The following is a 21,474-nucleotide window of genomic DNA, read 5'->3' on the forward strand; positions in this document are numbered from 1 at the left end:
GGAGCTCCCTACCACCTCCTATTTTTAAGCTCAGTTTGTTTGTACTGCTATGCCCTTTTTAATACTAGCATGTTAAGTATAGTCATTACTTTTGCACTCAAGACACATATTAGAGAAATTCCGTATTCTATTTTCCAAGTAAGGTATAAATATGAAAATCTGGTTCCTCATGATTTTATTTTTATTTTATTTTATTTTTGTCTTTTTTAGGGCCGCACCCACGGCATATGTAGGTTCCCAGGCTAGGGGTCTAATCGGAGCTGTTGCTGCTGGCCTACGCCAGAGCCACAGCAACATCAGATCTGAGCAGTGCCTACAACCTATACCACAGCTCACGGTAATGCCAGATCCTTAACCCATTGAGCAAGGCCAGGGATCGAACCTGAAACTTTGTGGTTCCTAGTCGGATTCATTTCTGCTGCGCCACAATGGGAACTCCTTGATTTTATTTTTAAATACTCATTCCAAATAACCATTCATTAGCAAATTATCTTAAAGGAAGCATTCAAAAGCAGAAGAAAATTGGACTCAAACTGTAAGTCTAAAACTACATGTGTACAAGTTTAAGCACATTATGAATTTCTTACTACACAGAATGTTATTCAACCACTCTATGCAGCTGTTGCAAATACCACGCTAATTCCTGAGTGCTTCATAAGCCAGGAATTAGAACAAGAAGAGAAGCAAGAAAGCAGACAGCTGGCGACGCTATACTGGAAAATAACTTCTTAATGTAAGAATGCATTGCATTCAGGCTGAGATGAAGGCTTTGACCAGTTCAGTATATTTGCCTTTTCTTTGATTTAACCACTTCTGATTCTTTCTGCATTCCAGTGTACTGTGAATCTGTAAAATCAACACCCTCACAACACAGAAACTTACGTCAACTTAAATATGCACAACCTAAAGGTTGAGAGTTAAGTTTTATCCGAAGCAAAATAAGGACTACAGAGGCAGCATTTCAGATAGCTCTAAAATACCTCTCCTTTGAGGTAGGGGGGAATGTCAGCATATATGTGATTTTGGTGAAGGAGAGGTACATGCAACCAAGCACACATTTTTACAGAAAGTCACTGCTGGTCAACAGAACGTTACTGCCAGTCCCAAGAAGAAGAGGTCACCATGAAGGATTTTAGCGCTTTTCAAGATATGAGGAGATGCAAGAATTGGGCTCATAAAATCGTCTCCTGAAAATATATATCCGAAGACCTGTTTTGCCAGTTTTCCCAGAGCACAGCATGCCTCACTCCTGACCCCCACCCTGAGCTCCTTTCAGGGAGTGGTGAGGGGCGGCAGCTGCAGTGGTTCATGATTCAATCCATGCAGAGGCAGATGGCAAGTGCCCATCTCCAGTTCACGCTTATACGCTCTCCTTTTCTTTGAGGGAAGAAGGTAGGATGTTTAGGGTTTCAAGTTCTACTATGCCAGGATTAAGCACTTGATTCTCAGTAACAGAGATGCCATTTGTTCTTTTAAAAATTTACATTTTGTGTCTATGGAATGTGGGGTCCATTAAAGCACATGGCCCAAAGTGGAGGCCCCTCTTACCTGGGTGATACTATAAAAGATATAAAGGTAGGTCACTTTATTACTAACAGGGTATCAAATGTTAAGACAGCCAAAAGAATTACAGACTTTCCCAGTCATAGGTTACTTTCACCAGACATAACACAATCTCTGAACTTAAAGTATCTTATGATACCCCCATTATGGGGGGGGGGGGGTGTACAACTGTCAGTTTTGTTACTCAAGAGTCTCTACTTTCTGAGTTTCAGAATGAAGGGAGCCTTTCTCCTATTAATGACAATTCCGTCATCTTCAAATCAGCCATGATAGTGTTTTGCTGGTTTGTTTGTTTTTATGCGAGGCTCAGGTGGCACAGGACAGTACATGAAATGACTTCAGAGGTAGGAGGAAGCAGGGAAACAAAAAATAAACTGCAGTGGGAGAGAAAAACAGTCAGGAGTATGTAAGAGCTGGCTGGTTCCTTCTCAACCTGATTTAGGGGAGGGAGTTTTTGCCTCTGAACAATAAGGATGGATCCCTTCCTTCAACCCTGGGTAAGGCAGGCAGAAAAAAAGCAAAAGGCTGTTGCTTTGGCCCTCCTGGGTCTCAGAGAAAATGGGGGAAAGCTGCTGTTTTGACGTCAAGATTTTGGGAAAGGGGGAAGGGAAGTGCTGGGTAGGAAATGGGTCAGCTAGAAAAATTGGCAGATGCCAGATGGTGGCTCTGGATGTTTTTATGGCTATTTACATCATAGAAATGTTTATTTTTAAAAAATCTCTCCGGGTATTATCATTCCTTCAGAGTTCAAAGTTTAAATACATAAATTTATCAACGAGGCAGCTAGCCAACAATATTATCCATGTTACTATTTCCCCTTTTCCGGCTGGACAAACTAATGATTTCCTTAGACTTCAGAGAGGTAACATGCTCAGGAGTCACTCCAGGGCTTGGCTTCCTATATTTAGCACCAGGGGAAAAAAAATTTAGGCTCTGGAATTTGACTCATAGATAATTCCAGAGTTAGCAAAGTGAACACACAATTAAACCCAGGTCTCAAGGTGCAAACTGTCTCTCTATAGTAAATTTACTTGATGAGCTACTTTTTATGACGTATTTCTGGAGCAGTCTTCCACATCATGTGCTCCCAGAAACCCTGACTTCAGGATCTCCTGCAGACTTTAGTAAAAATGCAGTTTCCCAGGATCCACCCTGGAGTTAGGGTCAGATTTCTGGGACTGCTTCCACCTCAAGCTGTAGTTTCAGAGTCATGAGTTTAAACAATTTTCTTCTACTAGTACACTGTTGGTGGGATTGTAAATTGGTGCAACCACTGTGGAAAGCAGTATGGAGATTCCTCAGAAAACTAAACATACAACTACCATTTTATCCAGCAATCCCACTCCTGGGCATCTACCCAGAGAAAACCACGACTCGCAAAGACACATGTACTCTGATGTTCATTGCAGCACTATTCACAATAGCCAAGACATGGAAACAACCTAAATGTCCATCGACAGAGGAGTGGATCAAGAAGATGTGGTACATATACACAATGGAATATTACTCATTCATTAAAAAGAACGAAATACCAGCATTTTTTACAACATAGATGGACCTAGAAACTATCATGCTAAGTGAAGTCAGCCGTACAATGAGACACCAACATCCAATGCTTTCACTGACATGTGGAATCTGAAAAAAGGACAGACTGAACTTCTTTGCAGAACAGATGCTGACTCACAGACATTGAAAAACTTATGGTCTCCAGAGGAGACAGTTTGGGGGGTGGGGGGATGTGCCTGGGCTGTGGGATGGAAATCCTGTGAAATCAGATTGTTATGATCATTATACAACTACAGATGTGATAAATTCATTTGAGTAATAAAAAATTTTTTAAAAACTACCCCCAAAAAATAAATAAACAATTTTCTTCTACTGAGTCATGGCAGATCTCAACCATAGTTTCCTTTTCTTCCTCTTGATGTTAAAGCAGTTTCACTTTCCAGTTCCTCTTCCCTTTCATAAAGGCAATCACTCACACACAGGGAGAAAGCATCAGCTGATGCATCCTCCCCGCCCCATTTCCCTTTTATATAGCTCCTTCCTATTTACTTGAGGCACGTTTCTGAAGGGCAAATCAGCTTGGACCCCAGCTTTCAGAACAGCAGAGAACAGACCGCCATCATGAGGTGAGTGAGATAACAGCGAGCATCCTTTTTCTCCAATGCAAATTGTAAGCCGAGCCTCTCCGGTGCGTCCTGCTGCTTGTGGGCTAAACGTGCCTTTTCAATATGGGCACTTGCTATTTTTGTGACTTTTTCTGGTGTATGGACTCAAATTCCCTAAGATTCCCAGGTGGAGGTGGGAGCCAGGAACCGGATGAAAGAGCTGCTTGGCAGGAGTGGTCATATCCAGTTGGGCACAACATTTGCTGAGTCAAAGTTAGATCTAAAGGACTTACTCTTGTGGGGAGGAGGAGTTTCTGTTGTTGTTTTCTTTGGAAGGACTAAGAGGCTTTCTTCTTACCATTTTAAAAGTAAGCATTTCTTTTTAGCAGATGCTATTAAAGATGAAATTAGTAGTACAAAGCCAACTCATGTTGGGAATTTTGCCTTGAAAATTTGATCACTTCAAGATGGGAAGTGGAAAAAACCATTTTTACAAATGGACTTTTTTTTTCCATTTCTCATATGAAAACAAACCCAAAGCTTGGTGTTTCTTCTTATTTTTGCTGTAATGAGGGCTGGTGAGCAGCAGAAAATCATATCTCTTCAAAACATAACGACCTAATCTCTTTCCTAATACTGATCTAATTTCTAGTGAAGGAAAGCAGAGCAATGGGCAGTGGTTGCCTGGGGATGGGATGGTGGAGGGTGGGATTGGGCTTAACTAGGAAGGCACACAGGAAAATCTTTGGGGATGATGCAAAGAGGAGATGGTGGTGGTGGTTACATGGGTATATACATTTGTCAAAATTCATCAAGCTATTCTTTAAATGGGTGCACTTTGTTAGAATCTAAAGCATAATCTTAGAAAACTTGATTTCAAAAGATGCACATAGATGTGCTCCAGCTCTACCATCAGATAGAGCCTCAGGAAAGACAGAGCTGAGAGAAAAGGAAAACTTTCCCATCAAACACTTATGGGGACTGAGGGGTTGATTGCCTGGAGAGGGAGCATCCTAGTGATCACTGGGGGAGGGAGGACAGGGAGACTCAAGGGCTCCCAAATGCTCTGCAGGCTTGTATCTGAAGATAGGATGGATAGGAAGAATTCACTGCCAAGTGCCTCAGGTCACCCTTTCCTGTATGATAGTCTCCTGGTTACAAATGATGTTAATTGTGTCTGCATGAGTAGGTTGACCAGAAAAACCTAGCTCTGCCCAGCATCTTGGTAGCTAGCCTGTCTAGGGAGTTTGGCAATGACCTGTGCTTGGTTGTGTCCAGAGTCACTGTCCTGACACCACATCAAGGTGCCCTGCTCTCAGAGGTTATAGGGACAGAGGCAGGTTGGGCTGCCCCTCCCCAGCTGTGCTAAGCATTGTCAAAGGGGGAAGCCACCTCGGGAAACCTCTCATACCTGCTGGCTGGGTGATGAGTGCATTTCTCTGACCCATCCACTCAAACACTCTGTTGCCCCTTCACACACTCAGAATTCACTTAAAATTACAATACCAAGAGACCAGTAATCATGGCAGTAACATTTCCTGTGTGATCAGTAGTTGGAGACACACTCTGTCATATATTCTATCAGCCTCCCAGCAGCCCTAGGAAGGAACCTATTGCTTTTATCGGCCTCATTTTCTAAATGAGTAAAATGGGGCTCAAAAGGCAAATTACTTGGCCAAGAGGTCATATAGAAAGTAGGTGTCAGAGCAGGGTCATTACTAAGATGCCAATCTCCAGTGTTGGCTCTGGGTACAAAGGTCCAAAGGGCAAAATATCCTGAGGCTTTTAATTACACTCTCATTAGAGAGAAGAGACAGAGACAGGAAAGACTCAGGCCTCGGAGCCCCTATTTAGACAGTGAGGACCCCTCCTTAGAGTGCCCAGAGCCACACCCAAGATGAACGTAAAAGTGGATCTCCTTAGGGCACAGTTTCCTATCACTTGGGTGAAAGGGAAAAGGCAATTTATTCCAGACCATTTCAGAAGTGAGGACATGCGGCTAAGTGATATGATTCCAGAAACATCCCAGAGCTGATCAAAGCAATAATCAAATGCAGGTTTTCTGCGGTTATTTTCCTTTACTCCAGACTGTCTGACTCACTGTGTGGTACTGTGTGGTACACCACAGCATGTCTCACAAGTAAATGGGAAACTGCTTTTCAGCATACCTCCAGGACTGTGCTTCTCAAATGTGACACAAGAACTCCTACAATAGACTATCCAGGGTGCTTGTTAAAATGCAGATTCCTGAGTCCAAGCCCACCCCCAGGTTGCATCTGAATCTCCGGGAGGAGGGCCTATATGTACTACATCCCTAATGCTTTCTTTCACACTGGCAAACACAGTTGCGGAATCTGTGTAGAACGGTACTCCCAGCAGAGAACTGAGCTCAGGGCTACACATTCAGTTTCAGTTTCTCCTCGGCAGGAATCTTGGCAGCATTGCCTCAGTTTTGTTTTCCTTTTAAAAGCAAAGACCTGACGGCTAGAATCCTGAGTGGGAACCTCCTCTGCATTTGCTTTTGATCCACAAATCCGCCTGAATCCCAGCTTTTCAGGTTGCAGGGAAGGAGCTATCATGAGGTAAATACTCACTGCTTCTCTAATAGAAAGTTGAGACTCTCTCAAAAATCTCGTTCTTGAGTGCAGCTTCCGGAAGAGTGTCCTTTCAGTGTTTGCTGATAGATTGATTAAATGTGCATTTCGTTAATTTGATCATAAATCTATCTTACTGACTCATGCGTTTTTAGTTCTGTGGCTCTTGCTGATTTAGAGTCACAGCCACTGATCTAGAGCTGGCTGCTGGCAGCTGGAAGAGATGGGGGATGTTGGGAGAGCCCAGGAGGTTTTGTTCAGGCAAAATTTGGTCAATGAAAGCTGGGGACTAGAGGAAAGTTGCTGGGGGTCCCAGTTCCCCTTTTGTTTCTTATATGTGAAAGGACTAAATCTGAGGTTTGCGAGTATTGTTCTGATTGCTAAGGATTTATTCAGCACTATAAAACTTGGATTCATAATGAGGTTGCTTTTGCCTTGAAATCTGTTCTTTCAGAAGTGGGGAACATGTCTACCTAAGCCATCTTCTTACTGACCTGCTGGCCCTCCTGTGTGAACTATGAACAGGGAGCAGGTTTTGCAAGGTCTCTCAAACTGGGTGGCAGACACCGTGCACTACACCTAACCTGAGTGTGCTACCAGAATGCAAATTCCCAGGTCCTGCATTCTGAAATCATAATTGAATAGATCTGAAATAAGGCCTAGAAAAAAATACCAATTTAAATTTGAAAGGTACTCCATAAACACACTAAATGTTACCTGCACTGTTTGCGTGTAAATGTGAATGGAGGAAGCCCAAAGCTGGCTGGGGCTTGCCCCTTTAAAGGGTTTTTTAGGGATGAGAAACTGGAGATTGGAAATCACTGCCAAAAAATGAAGTCCTCCTGGCACCCTGCTACTCACGGTGTGGTCTGAATCTAACACCCCAAGGAGGCTGCTACAAAGGCAGCATTGCAGACCCGCTGAATCCAGATCTGCATTCCAACAAGATACTCAAGTGATGGTCCTTGTGCACACTTAAGGGTGAGAAGAACTGTTCTAGTGGGTTCCCTGGCTCACTTTTGAAGTGATGGGCTCCTCAGGTTGTGCCTATTCTGAACAGCTAACTGGGCATGAGGTCTGCCTGTCCCTTCACAGTCATTTGCTCCCTTGGAGCATAACCAGAACACCCAGGGTCAAGCTGTCTCAGAGGTTTCCCTGGAAGCTCCTATGCTTACCATTTAAACAGCGCCTCTTTCTGCAAAATTTCAAGATTCTACTCTAGACCTGGCTTTGAATAGGCCCAGGAAGGAGATGTGGCAATAGGCTGTCACCCTCCAGATCAGCAGGAGAAGGGGAAAGACTGAAATGGGTTGATTCTGGATATGTCCCAAGGATTAGCAGTGCTGGTTTTTATCTACTTTGGTCAGCAAAAACCTCATGGCTATAACTTACGGTCATGAAACAATCAATCCCTCCCCATATTTTCTACTAGATACCAAATCTCCAGGTAGGAAGAGCGTTCAATTCCCCAAGTTTCCCACCTTAACTTAGACATTCTCTTATCAAGTTACTGAATCCATCGTCCTACCTGCTTGTCCTCCCTTGAAATTTCTAAACATAATTATTATTCAATAATTTATTAAATTTTATGCATTTAAAGAGTATGTAGGGCAATTTTCAAAAGCATATAGGAGATAAATTACTCAGCGAGGAAACTGTCAAGTGGAGCACTGGTTTTTAAAAAGGCAATAGCTTTTTTAAATTTTTTATTAGATCAGCATTATCTTCACGTTTCATTTTGATCTACTGAGTCAAATATGTTAACATTACTATAGACATGTCAATTACATATGATGCATTTAATTGTCAATTAGTATACATTAAATCAGTAATGAAAATCCAAAGGAGTGGAAAAACATAGTAATTTATATACTCTAACTACTTAGAAGGTGACAAGAATCACTAAGATGGGAGTTCCCGTTGTGGTGCAGAGAAAACAAATTCAACTAGGAACCATGAGGTTGTGGCCTCACTCAGTGTGTTAAGGATCCGGCATTGCATTGAGTGGTCGTGTAGGTCACAGGTCACGGGTCATGACTTGGATCCCGAGTTGCTGTGGCTGTGGCATGGGCCGGCAGCTGTAGTTCTGATTAGACCCCTAGCCTGGGAACCCCCATATACTGTGAGTGCGGCCCTAAAAAAACAAAACACCAATTTTCAATAGGTGTTACAATCTTGACACCACTTACACAGCTGGCTATCTTCCTGAATAAATTGTTCAGCATTACCATACATTTCTTAGCATGGCCAGTTCTAGCACTGGTGAACTGGTGGCATAGATAGAATGTCCCCAGGAGTACCATATTAAGGGCTCTCTCACAGATTTAGGAATGTTGAGAACTTTTCTGCTTGCCCTGCACTTTCTTGAGCAACTGACATCTCCTGAAGCTTATATATGACAGGGTTGGCATGTGTTTCATCTTGGAAGAAGAATCTTTGTCAATAAGTGCTTAAAAGTTTGTTGGCAAAGTTCTTTCCAGTTCATTGATAAGACCTGCCTTTCCTCACCAACCCCCTTAGAAAAAAAGATAGTGTTATTAAATTGGCAAGGTGGTTTCTGATTTTGTTGAAGTAAAAACATCCAAATTTGCCTGTCTTTCTGCAGACTCACTGAGAAGCTGGACAAATACTCTCTATCAATCCTTAGAGTGTTTATTATTTTCAGGCACCTATATACACCCACATATCTACAGACACAGTCCACTGATCTGAAACCCATGATTTCCTTTCTCTTTCTCAACCTCTTAATTGGGAAATCAGCAAAGTTAACATGAGTTGAAACACAGAAATGCCATTGTGACATTTTTAGCTACAACAGTTATAGATTTGTTTAGTGATCATCTTTCTAACTTATCCCTAGTATTTATTTCACAACATTGTTTGAGTTTTGACCTCTTGTTCTTCACACAGGGCAGCTAGAATCCCCAGGATAGGCAAAACTGAAAAACCCTAAATGGAGAGGAAAGACTTTATTAGCATTGCGGTACTCTAGCCACACCAAGAGAATGAAAAAGACCACCAAGAAAAGAGACACACACACAAAGAGATATCTGCATAGACAACTTCTCCCTCTCTCCTTGCCTTGGGTTGATTCCCTTGCCTCTGCATCTTTCACTATAAAGCATTTGACATCCAATCACACTGTATCAGAAATGATTTAGTTGGGCATTGCCAGAGAAAGAGACAGGAAGTAGATCAGGGCACTTGCAGCAGTGCCTGGTGCTGGTCCATGGTAAACTGCAAATAAAGTGAGGGGTTCCTCTGAGCAAAACATATTTGACAATGAAAGAGCTTTCCTTTATTCTAAGATTATATTCTTTTTACTTCTTCAGTGATTAAAAAAATGATTCTTTTTCTCTTTTTTTAAATAAAATGTTGGTAAAAACAGACTGTTATCTTTTGAGATGAATTTTCCCCCCATGTCATTGTACTGCCAAATAAATTGGCAGCCCTATTTGGCTCATAACATTTTTCTGAAACTGCTGCAAGCCTATGAAATCCAAAAATATGGACAACAGGAGGTTCTTTCTTATGGTGCCAAGAATCTACTAATAAGGAGGAACACAAAATCAGCAAGCCCAGGCAAATGCAGATATGAGAACACACTTGAGGAATTTATGAAACTTATTTAAATATGGCAAGTGATTTCCCCTGGTATCTTCCAACCACAAAACACAAATATATCCCTTTTGTTTGTTCATTTCCTTTTTTTTTTTTTTTTTTTTTTGCTTTTTAGGGCCACACCTGTGGCATGTAGAGGTTCCCAGGCTAGGGGTCAAATCGGAGCTGTAGCTGCTGGCCTATGCCACAGCCACAGCAATGCAGGATCTGAGCCATGTCTGCAACCTACACCACAGCTCATAGCAACACCGGATCCTTGACCCACTGAGCAAGGCTACAGGGATCCAACCTGTGTCCTCATAGATGCTAGTCAGATTTGTTTCCACTGAGCTACGATAGGAACTCATGTTTGTTCATTTCTTGAAACAAATTCACTCTCTCTGGGGATCTGGCCTAGGTCAGGGTGACTGCTTCAGTCAGTTGAAACTGAGCCTTCATGAGTATATGCGTGACTGTAGGGACAGGCGGAGAAGATGAGAGGAAAGGAACTAAATCACATAGCTCAGCGACAAACACCCCTGGGGTTCCATCTCTTTCTTTACATGGCTCCTAACCAGACTGTGGGCTCCGGGGGTCAGGGAGGGCCAAGATAACCTATATTTTTCTCAGTATCTCTAAAACCTAACAACGTGAGACAAAGAAGTAGCTTTATGAAGGGTCACTGGCTGGCTAAATAAACCTGACTTCATAATTGAACCGGACAAGAGAGATCCCAGTTCCTCCCACTGCCGTGCTCTCCTCATGCACCTTACCTCACCTGCTGCATATCTGCCCACACAGTAGAAGGGATGTGCTTTGTGGGTTTCTTGCATAGACCACAGATACAGAAAGGTGAACCCAGGAAGCAAGAGGAAGGTACCTCCTCCTCTGCCTAGGAAAATTTAGAGGTGTGCATTAGTGAGGGTTCTCAGAGAAACAAAACCAATAGTAGATACACACACACACACACACACACACACACACACACACACACACACACACTGCTGGTTGACATCAGGCCCAACCCATGAAGGCTGGGCAGAGGCAGGAGGTATTTGTGAAGAGAAGTTGTTCCAGGCTCTTCCCTGCATTGGCTGGCTAAGAAGTCAACTATTTTCAGCACTGCAATGGTAGAAATTCATTCAGCCAACCTCACTAAAGGTTTATTTTCTTCAGCTTTCACTTAAAGGTTAATGTAGGATGGACTCCTAGATGGAGAATTCTCAGATGCTCTACTATCAGCTCTGCCTTGCACTGTGGTCGTCAACTTTCCCCAGAGCAAAAAGTAGGAAGGTATTGGGAAATGAGCTCCCAACATTTGACCTCAACTAGCTTTTCTAAGTTATTCTGTATGTTTTTCAACAGTGAAACCAAAATGGGTCTTCAGCTTTATCCCAATTTCTTGTAAGGGAAGAGCCTTCATGTAATTGGACACATTTTGGTTTTTCCTCATGCACAATTTAAATCTTCTTTTGCATTATTTCTACAAAAATTTGTAAACATTTATTTTTATCTGCTTTTTTTTACTTTTTAGGTCAGATTTTTTATACTACAGTTATTTGTTAAAATAGAGACTTACCTGTTGCTCACACACACACACACACACACACACACACACAATGTCAGAGACAGAATGAGAGAAACAGAGGTGCACGTGATTATGGAGGCTGAGACGTCCCATGATCCCCTGTCTGCAGACTCAAGAAAGCCAGTGGCATAATTCTAGCCTGAGTTCAAAGACCTGAAAACTAGAGGACTGACAGTGTCACTCCCAGTCTGAGGAGAAGAGAAGACCAGTGTCCCAGCTCAAGCAGCCAGGCAGAGGAAGCAAATTTGCCCTTCCTGCACTTTTTGTTCTATTCAGCCCTCAATAGGTTGGATGGTATCCATTCACACTAGTGAGGACAATCTGCTCTGCTCAGTCTACCGATTCAAATGCTAATCTCTTCTAGAAACACCACTCCAGATATGACCAGAACTAATGTTTACCTAGATAGCGGGACATCCTGTGGCTCAGGCAGGTTGACATACAAAATAACCTGAAACTGCATCACAGCAAACAGTGCTTGGCAGGGGCACATCACAGTGACTATGTTTATTTTCTCCACAGTGAGGTCAACAAGAATTCTCTGGAGAAGATCCTTCCACAGCTGAAATGCCATTTCACATGGAACTTACCTAAGGAAGAACATGTCTGGCATGATCTAGAAGACAGAGTGTGTAACCAGACTGAACTTTTAAACTCTGAGTTCAAAGCGACAATGTACAACTTGTTGGCTTACATAAAACATTTAAATGGTCAAAATGAGGCTGCCCTGGAATACTTACAGCAAGCTGAAGAGTTTATCCAGCAAGAACACACTGACCAGGCAGAAATCAGAAGCCTGGTTACCTGGGGAAACTATGCCTGGGTCTATTATCACCTGGGAAGACTCTCAGAAGCTCAAATTTATGTAGACAAGGTGAAACAAGTATGTGAGAAGTTCTCAAATCCTTACAGTATTGAGTGTCCGGAGCTTGACTGTGAAGAAGGATGGACACTGCTAAAGTGTGGAGGAAAACAAATTGAAAAGGCAAAGGTGTATTTTGAGAAGGCTCTGGAAGAGAAACCCGACAACCCAGAATTCTCCTCTGGACTGGCCATCGCGATGTACTTTCTGAATGGCAAACCAGCGCAGCAGTCCTCCGTGGATATTCTCAAGGAGGCCATTGAGTTGAGCCCTGACAATCAGTATATCAAAGTTCTCTTGGCCCTGACATTGCAGAAGATGAATGAAGAAGCTGAAGGGGAAGAGTTGGTTGTAGAGGCCCTGGAAAAAGCTCCTCGCCAAACAGATGTCCTCCGCAGTGCAGCCAAATTTTACCGAGTAAAGGGTGATCTAGACAAAGCTATTGAACTATTTCTAACGGCACTGGAATCCACACCAAACAATGGCTACCTCTATCACCAGATTGCATGCTGCTATAGGGCAAAAGTCAAACAACTTCTGGATGCAGGAGAATCTGAAGCTAGCAGGAATAGAGAGATAATTGAAGAACTACGGAAATATGCCAAGGACTATGTGAATAAAGCTATTGAAAAGGGACTAAATCCTCTGTATGCATATTCTGATAGCACTGAGCTCCTGGAAATAGGAGAATGTCATCAGACAGCTTTCAGTAAGGAGCTCCCTAGCACTGAGGCGCAACAACTTCATCAGCGCTCTTGCAACTCTCAGGAGTATCACGAGAAGTCTGAAGACACTGCAGCCCAACAGTCTTTAGAAAATTTGTCCATAAACACGAAATCAACTGAGAAGGAAAAGATGAAATACCAACTACAGAATGGAGCTGCAAATCAGCTTCCACAAAGTGCACCAAATTCATGGTATCTCCGAGGATTAATTCACAAGATGAATGGAGACCTGCTGCAAGCAGCCGCATGCTATGAGAAGGAACTGGGCTACCTACTAAGGAACAGCCCTTCAGGCATAGGCAGCATTTTCCAGCCAGCATCTGAGCTGGAAGAAGGCACTGAGGAAATGGACCAGGGTGCAGATGGCTCTACTCTCAGGGAGCTTCCTGACCCTGGGGCTGACAGAGACAGGAAGGAAAGGAAAGGAACAGAGAGTCAGGGCGCCTGGAATAGTGGCTGAGAAGGGGAGGAGAGTGGGAAGGCAGGAGTTCCCCAGTCTGAAATTGCCAAGCAAGAGGGTCCTGCTTGTTGCTTTGAGGCATATTTTTAGAGAGCTGTTTTCTCATGTCTGTCTTCCCTGTCCTTATCAGCCACTACACAGTTCTCTAGTCTGCAGGTTTTAGAAAGAACTACTACTAGAATCAGTGCTTCAGGTCTGCATGATGCACTCAGTTCTCCAGAAAGCCTTCATTTCTGCCCTTCTTGCCAAGGTCATAACTGGAGATTACCAACAAACAGAATCTCATGTCTTTCACCCAACTGTTCTCCAGCCTTCTGCGCCTTCTGGAAGACTAGCTTTTGGGGAATCCTGGAATATTCCCTAAGTCTTATCCTTGGCTTCAGCCATGTACGTATATGTATTTTTGATAGTGATATTACAATAAATATTCTTACAGTAATGCTACAATAAATTCTAAAATTTCAATTCAGAATTAATCGTGTGACTTGTATATCTAAGAATAAGATTAATTCCCAAAGTTTCTCTTGGTGGGGAGGATGGGTAATTGTTACAGCCATACCATGCCATTCTCAACATATCCATTGGAGCTCTTCCTTGGCACTAATACCCCGACCCTGCAGCCAGCCCATCCTTGGGCCCCAGGAACTATGACTCCCATTCCTGACCAGGGGCCTCAGTTGAGCCCAATGCCCAGTTAGTAGCTGCTGCAGGTAACCAGGCTTGCCCTGCACTTAGGAATACCTGGGCATCTGCCTCCCAGACAGAGTGTAAGGAGCACCGGCACTAGACTGGCCATAGAGACAAAGATCTTCACCCTCCAGGGCAAATAAAAATATTCAAGTAGTCCCTCTCAGCTGGGGAAATCCACAAGGCTTGTTTGCTCTGTGCAACCAAGTGGTACATCAAGAGTCCTATCAACCTCTACTCAACCCACTCTGAGGCCTGCACTCATATGCTTTTCTAGTGATATCATCGGATTGTCTGTGTGTAGGTGAAAACTGTTGTACACCAGATCCCAGAGAAGACAGAGGGACTGGCATTTCCATCTAGCTGGTGTACAGAGAGCCAGAAATTTGACTCTCATGCAACAGAGGAATCCCAAAAAGTTGCTTAATGAGCTACATTGGCTGTAAGAGCAGCGGACTTTGGTGAGGTGCCCCCACCCCTGAGTTATCTGCTAGCTCCAGCAAGGCTTGAGGAGCCACTGGGTGGCCAGCAGTGAATTCTCGACTCCTTGCCAGCTTTGATCTGGAGTAGCACTGCCTCTTGCGACTAGTTCCAGAGTCGTCACTATAAGGGATACTAACATGAAAACCAATACTGAAAGCCTGGCTGAGGCAGAGGGTGGTATGGGGTGATGGTGGGGGACTGGCTATTTCTTACCCTCAAAGACAGCCACAGCTCTGGGGTAGGTGAGGAACTACTATTTTTAGGCAAATATACATGCCCAAGGACACAAAGATTTTGAGTACTAGGGGGAAACTGGAGATTTTCTACACAAGGGTACCTGGTCCCATCCCTAGAAATACAAACAGCTATCTCACAGAAGGATCATGAACCCTGCCCAACCCTGTCCCTCCACACTCAGAGTTCCATCCACCCTTCACCTGGCGCTGAGGCTTCCCGGAAGATGCAGCTGACGGATTCTGTCATACACACCTAGGCTGTGGTTTATTTTTCTGTCTGGACAATTTTATTTTAAAGATGCCTGTACATTTACCACCTACCCTTGCCTGAGAGAACAGCCCCAATCTGCATTTCCTGGTGTGTAACTCTGATCTCACTCAGCTTTGCCTCTGAAGACTCAGAGGGACCCACATGAATTGCTGGTTTCCACAGTCATCTATTCCTTTTTACCACCCAGGGCCATACCCAGCCTTACCCAATTAGTAACCCAGTGGTTACTAATTAGAGCTTCCAGCTCGATTCCACTTTCTCACCATCCTGGCTGCCGTGAATATCTGTAGAGCAGGTTTGACCTGTAGCCACACAGCATGTCCCAGGAGAGTCCAGGCCTGTCCACAAAAAGATAGCTGGAGAAGTGGGGATAAGTCTCCACAAGAGAAACCAGGGGCTTCTCCCCTCAAGTGTGTCTGCCCAAGGAGGCAGGGACTCCATCTCCATGGAAACGACATGAAGAGTGGAACTTACTTTTTCAGCTCACTTTAGAATCCACCACTGCAACTAGAAACTATCTTCACCTCTTCTCATTTCTCTTAGTAGAAATGAACTCTCCGAGTCCCAAGATATTTCAGACAAGCCTAAACATGACTAGCCTCCCAGGAACCTGGGAACTTTCCTCATACCCATTACGGAAGTAGGCTATGCAAGGTCTGGAGCTTCGTACATGTTCCTTGAGAACTTACACTGACCATTCCAAGTGAATGAATGATTGACATGTAAAAATGAAACCATGAAAATTCAGTTAGAACTGGAATACAGCAAGAAATGTACGTCACAGTGGGTCAAAGACAGCCATCAAGACCCCTGAGATGGAATGAAAATGACTGGAACTTAAAGCAGAGCAGTTCTTGGTGGCTGCATATTTTCTCTAAGGATGTGACTGGCACAGGCTTGCGAACATGAGTCTTCTCAAAGAAACATCAGACACTCTGTGTAGAGGTCAAGGCACTTTGACCTGCACTCCTTTATCATATTGTGTGGATTATCAAGGTGCACACGGGGACACCAAGGTGCAGAGAAATGAACTTACTGTCTCAGAGCCTCACAGAAAGATAGCTATATATTGGGAATGAGTCCCTGTCCATGCTCCCGTATTATTTAGATTTGAGAAAGACCTGGAAATCATATGAGAGTTGGAAATCATATAAGAGAGTAGCTCTCAAACTTTCACACGGCAACAAATCACTTGGCTGTCGTGTTAAAAGTAAGGCTCTAATTTAGAAGGGCTGTGGAGGGGCCTGAGATTCTGTATTCGAATTGGTTTTAGTTAAAGCCGATGCTGCTGGTCCAAAGACCAATACTCTGAGTAGTAAAAACCTAGCTCAGTGGCTTTAAACCATGATTGCACAATAAAATTAACTTGGGCTTTCTTTTTTTTTTTTTAAGTAATGATAATTCTGATGTCTGGGGCTCACTCTCACAGATTCTGATTCACTGGACTAGAGATTAGCTCAGATATCAGTATTATTTTTAAGATTGTCATGGGATTTTCCAGTTTGCAGCCAGGATTGCAAACCACTGTCCAAAGTCAATCTTTGTGCTTATCTGATAAGGAAACTAATAGAGATTAAATTAAATCAAATTCAGCTTGTTAAACACAGAGCTGGTCCTGAAATCCTGATACCAAACGCACAGTTCGGTGCTTAAGTTTCATCTCTTTGAGCAGGAATGCCATCCATTAGAAATGCCTCCTTCTGAAGTTTCCACTGTTCTTTTTTATTTTTACACACACACACACACACACACACAATTTGTTGGCTCTTTCCTCTCACCTTAATGCTGCTCTGTCCTGTATGGTTCATGGTTATGTTTATACCAGAGACACAATGGACAAAATTCTGACTACCTTATCAGCTGAGCCAGAGCCTCACACAACCAGCGCCAGAGCCAAATTCATGGTGATCATGTTTTCTGACACATGGTGACTAAGCTTTAACTTTATGCACAAAAAGTCCAAAGCCATACTGCTGTGTGGGGAAACTTCATATCAGTATTTGCAAACTTCTCCTAAACTTCATCTCAGTATTTGCTTGCGTTTCCATTCCCTTTTATCAGAGTTGGGTTAGGGCTGGTGCCTTGCAGAAAATATCTTCACCTGAAAACGCAATTTGCCTGCTAGAAGCCTTCCATCTGATACAGAACTAGAGGCAGAGGGCTGAGAGGAAATGATCCCCCTTCCAAAATCCCTTCTCAGTCCCTTCTAGGGAAGGGCTAGATGCCTACTGCCAGGCTCTGGGCATAGGCATGTCCAGGGATCCCTGACTTGGGCCTTAAGGTGGGAGTATCTAGGTTGCCCTGGCCTGAAATTCCCAGCAGAGCACCCTGTCTCAGAGGCCGCACAGTTAAATCATGACATGAGGCAGCCCTCAATGCCCACTTGGAAAAATTTTAACAGGCAAGGAGTTCCTGTTGTGGCTCAACAGGTTACAAATCTGGCTAGTATCCATGAGGATGCAGGTTCCACCCCTGGCCTTGCTCAGTGGGTTAAGGATCCCACATTGTCTTGAGCTGTGGTGTAGGTCGCAGATCTGGCTCAGATCCAGCATTTCTGTGGCTGTGGCACAGGCCAGCAGCTGTAGCTCCGATTTGACCCCTAGCCTAGGAAATTCCATATGCCACAGGTGCGGCCATAAATAAAGAAAAAATAATTATAATAGGCAAGGGCTTTGGCTGGAGGTCACTACAGACTGGCCACTGAGCAGGTGGAGACACTTGTCCCAGAACATGAAAGCAACACCCACAAGTACTGCATGCTCCTCAATGAAATGTGCTTTCCAGGCAGTCAGTCACCAGACCTGGAAAGAGTAGTAGCTGTAGGGAAAGGGCTACTCAAGAGGCCTTTGATGAAAACTGCAACCACTAAAAATCCAAAGCCTGGCACAGTGGGAGCCTGGGAATTAACACAATGACCTTCACCCTCCTCCCCCACTTCTAACTTCTGGCTGGTGCCCCCTAGTGGGCCAGATACAAAAGGAAGTTAAAAAAAAAAAAAAAAAAATTGAAGAGGTCCAGTTAATGAAACCCATACAGTCAGCTTCCATGAGAACACAGAACAGAGAAAGATGTAGAAAAGTAGATCCAGAGGGGCAAGCAAGAACCGACACAGAGGGCAAAAGACCTAAATAGACAGTTCTCCGAAGAAGACATACAGAGGGCTAACAGGTAAATGAAAAGATGCTCCACATCGCTAATTATTAGATAAATGAAAATCAAAACTATCATGAGGTACCACCTCACACTGGTCAGAATGGGTATCATCAAAAGTCTATAAATATGGTTTTTGACTTTTGTTAATGTGATGTATGATGTTGATTGACTTGCGTATGTTGAACCATCCTTGTGAACTTGGGATGAATCCCACCTGGTCATGGTGTACGATCTTCTTTATATGTTGTTGGATTCGGTTGGCTAAAATTTTGTTGAGAATTTTTGCATCTGTGTTCATCAAAGATATTGGCCTGTAGTTTTCTTTTTTGGTGGTATCTTTGTCTAGTTTTGGAATTAGGGTGATGGTGGCATCATAGAATGTCTTTGGAAGTGTTCCTTCTTCTTCAACCTTTTGAAAAAGTTTAAGGAGGATGGGTACAAGTTCCTCTTTGTATGTATGGTAGAATTCACCTCTGAAGCCATCTGGTCTAGGACTTTTATTTGTAGGGAATGTTTTTATGACATATTCAAAGTCAAAAACCACATGATCATCTCAATAGATGCAGAGAAAGCATCTGACAAAGTCCAACATCCATTCATGATCAAAACTCTTACCAAAGCAGATATAGAGGGAACATACCTTAACACAATCAAAGCCATTTATGACAAACCCACAGCAAATATAATGCTCAGTGGAGAAAAGCTGAAAACCTTCCCACTAAAATCTGGAACAAGACAAGGATGCCCACTCTCACCACTGTTATTCAACACAGTACTGAAAGTCCTAGCCACAGCAATCAGATGAACAGAAGAAATAAAAGGCATCCAAATAGGAAGAGAAGAGGTAAAACTATCACTGTATGCAGGTGACATGATACTATATATAGAAAACTCTAAGGACTCGACCCAAAAACTACTTGAACTGATCAACAAATTCAGCAAGGTAGCAGGATACAAGGTTAACATTCAAAAATCAGTCGCATTTCTGTATACTAACAATGAAATATTAGAAAAGGAATGCAAAAATACAATACCTTTTAAAATTGCACCCCCCAAAAATCAAATACCTAGGAATACACCTGACCAAGGAGGTAAAGGACTTATATGCCAAGAACTATAAAACATTAATCAAGGAAATTAAAGAAGATGTAAAGAAATGGAAAGGTATTCCATGCGTCTAGGTTGGAAAAATTAATATTGTAAAAATGGCCATACTACCCAAAGCAATCTACAGATTCAGTGCAATCCCTATCAAATTACCTAGGACATGTTTCACAGAACTAGAACAAACAATCCAAAAATTTATATGGAACAACAAAAAGACCCAGAATTGCCAAAGCAATCCTGAGGAACAAAAACCAAGCAGGAGGCATAACTCTCCCAGACTTCAGGCAATATTACGAAGCCACAGTCATCAAGACAGTGTGGTACTGGTATCAAAACAGACATACAGACCAGTGGAACAGAACAGAGAACCCAGAAATAAACCCAGACATCTATGGTCAATTAATCCTTGACAAAGGAGGCAAGAACATAAAATGGGAAAAAGACAATCTTTTCAGCAAGTATTGCTGGGAAACCTGGACAGCTGCATGCAAATCAATGAAACTAGAACATACCCTCACACCATGCACTTAAATAAATTCAAAATGGCTTAAAGACTTAAATGTAAGACAAGAGCCCCTGTGTCAGGATTCTTCTTCTAGAACACACCTGTACCTGGCTGGTGAAGCGACTGCAAGTGAGGGAATGCAATGGAGTTCGCCACGAGAGTCTCCAGATCCCTTCTTTTAATAAAATGGATTTCTGGTCCTGAAATGATGTTAGTGATGTCTGAATCTGCAAGGCTGACAGAAAGCAAGCCCCTCCTCTCCCCCAGCCCTAGGAGCAAGGCTCCCAAAGAGACTTTGCAGTGGTTTTAGTTATGTTTCTAGACCCTCCTGACCTAAGACAGCCTAAGGGGGCTCTGGATTATCCTAGAACAACACCCACGTTAAAGTATCCCTGATGGAGTTCCCTAATAGCTCAGCAGGTTAAGGATCTGGCATCGTCAGTGCTGAGGCTCTAGCTACAGCTGTGGCGTGGGTTTGATCCTTGGCCTGGGAACTTCCACATACCATGGGCGTGGCCAAAAAAAAGAAAAAGAAAATAGCCCCCATCCCAGTGGGACAGGGACAGAGAATCATATAGAGCAGTTCTGTGCACTCGTGCCCACCGATCAAAATAGCTTAAAGAAAAGGGATCTAGGAAAATGCCTGACAACTAAACACACCCAAAGGAGGGTTAGGTCACACACACACACACACACACACACACACACACACACACACACACGTATTTATTATTTCATAATCATACTCATATGACCATTATCAGTACACCCTGTGTGTTCACCAGGTAACAGAAGGACTCTGGGGACTCAGTATCCTATTTCAGTGAGGATAACTCTGTGGTGACATTCTACTCCAGTCTGCCTAGACCTCAAGCCAAGAAGAAAGTGAAAAATAACACAGGCTGATGACCAACTATGTATAAGAAATAACAAGAATTCTCTTCTAGCAGGTTGGCAGGGCAGCTCTGTAAGGTTGTTAGTTGAGCATTCAAAGTTCTACAATGCCATAGAGGCTGAAATCCAGCACACTTTACATCCATTAATGCATGGCACCCTGGCCCTGAGGAGATGATTCCGAAGAAGAAAAGCCCTTTCTACTTCTCAAAATGTTCTGGCTGGGCAGAGGCGTAGAGATTGGAGTACAAGTTTTAAAAACCAGAAATGACTCATCCTCAAATATTCTAGCAGGTCCCAGAGGTCAGGTCATAGTGTGTGGTCCATCTCTCCTGGGCAATGACTGTCCTCATCACAGCATGGACTGCAGTGGGCAGAGGAGAACATATGGATCCAAAGTTTTTCCTGATTCCATCTCCTTTGGGCTAGTGACTGTTTTCAGTGAGCATTCTCAGGAACAGTATTGATTTTACTCATGTCTGATCTCGCCCCCCTCCCCCCAACACACACGTTTCATTGGGTCATGGTTGGGTAGTGAAATGAAAGGTCATGGAACACCTCACCTCAGCAGTCAAACCACAGTCACGCTCTGAAGCAATAACACTCAGGTCAAGACATACTGCTTCTTTGCATAG

The 21,474-nt window shown here is 43.3% G+C and overlaps 2 protein-coding genes across 3 annotated transcripts in view; one reads left to right on the plus strand and one right to left on the minus strand.

The window, feature by feature from the left end:
• Positions 1-21,474, minus strand: part of LIPA (lipase A, lysosomal acid type) — a 123,368-nt gene that overhangs the window by 79,823 nt on the left and 22,071 nt on the right. The window lies entirely within an intron of this gene.
• On the plus strand, positions 3,536-13,975 carry IFIT3 (interferon induced protein with tetratricopeptide repeats 3). Of its 2 annotated transcripts, XM_021071929.1 has the most exons (3): positions 3,536-3,695; positions 6,145-6,256; positions 11,979-13,975. In XM_021071929.1, the coding sequence occupies exons 2-3, from the start codon at positions 6,252-6,254 to the stop codon at positions 13,501-13,503; spliced, it is 1,530 nt and encodes a 509-aa protein (XP_020927588.1). In that variant the 5' UTR covers positions 3,536-3,695; positions 6,145-6,251; the 3' UTR covers positions 13,504-13,975. The 2 variants fall into 2 exon arrangements, with proteins under 2 accessions (XP_020927588.1, NP_001191324.1); NM_001204395.2 differs by lacking the exon at positions 6,145-6,256 and having other exon boundaries at positions 3,583-3,695.

Source organism: Sus scrofa, chromosome 14, assembly GCF_000003025.6.
Source record: "Sus scrofa isolate TJ Tabasco breed Duroc chromosome 14, Sscrofa11.1, whole genome shotgun sequence".
In the NCBI taxonomy this organism is placed as follows: Eukaryota; Metazoa; Chordata; class Mammalia; order Artiodactyla; family Suidae; genus Sus; species Sus scrofa.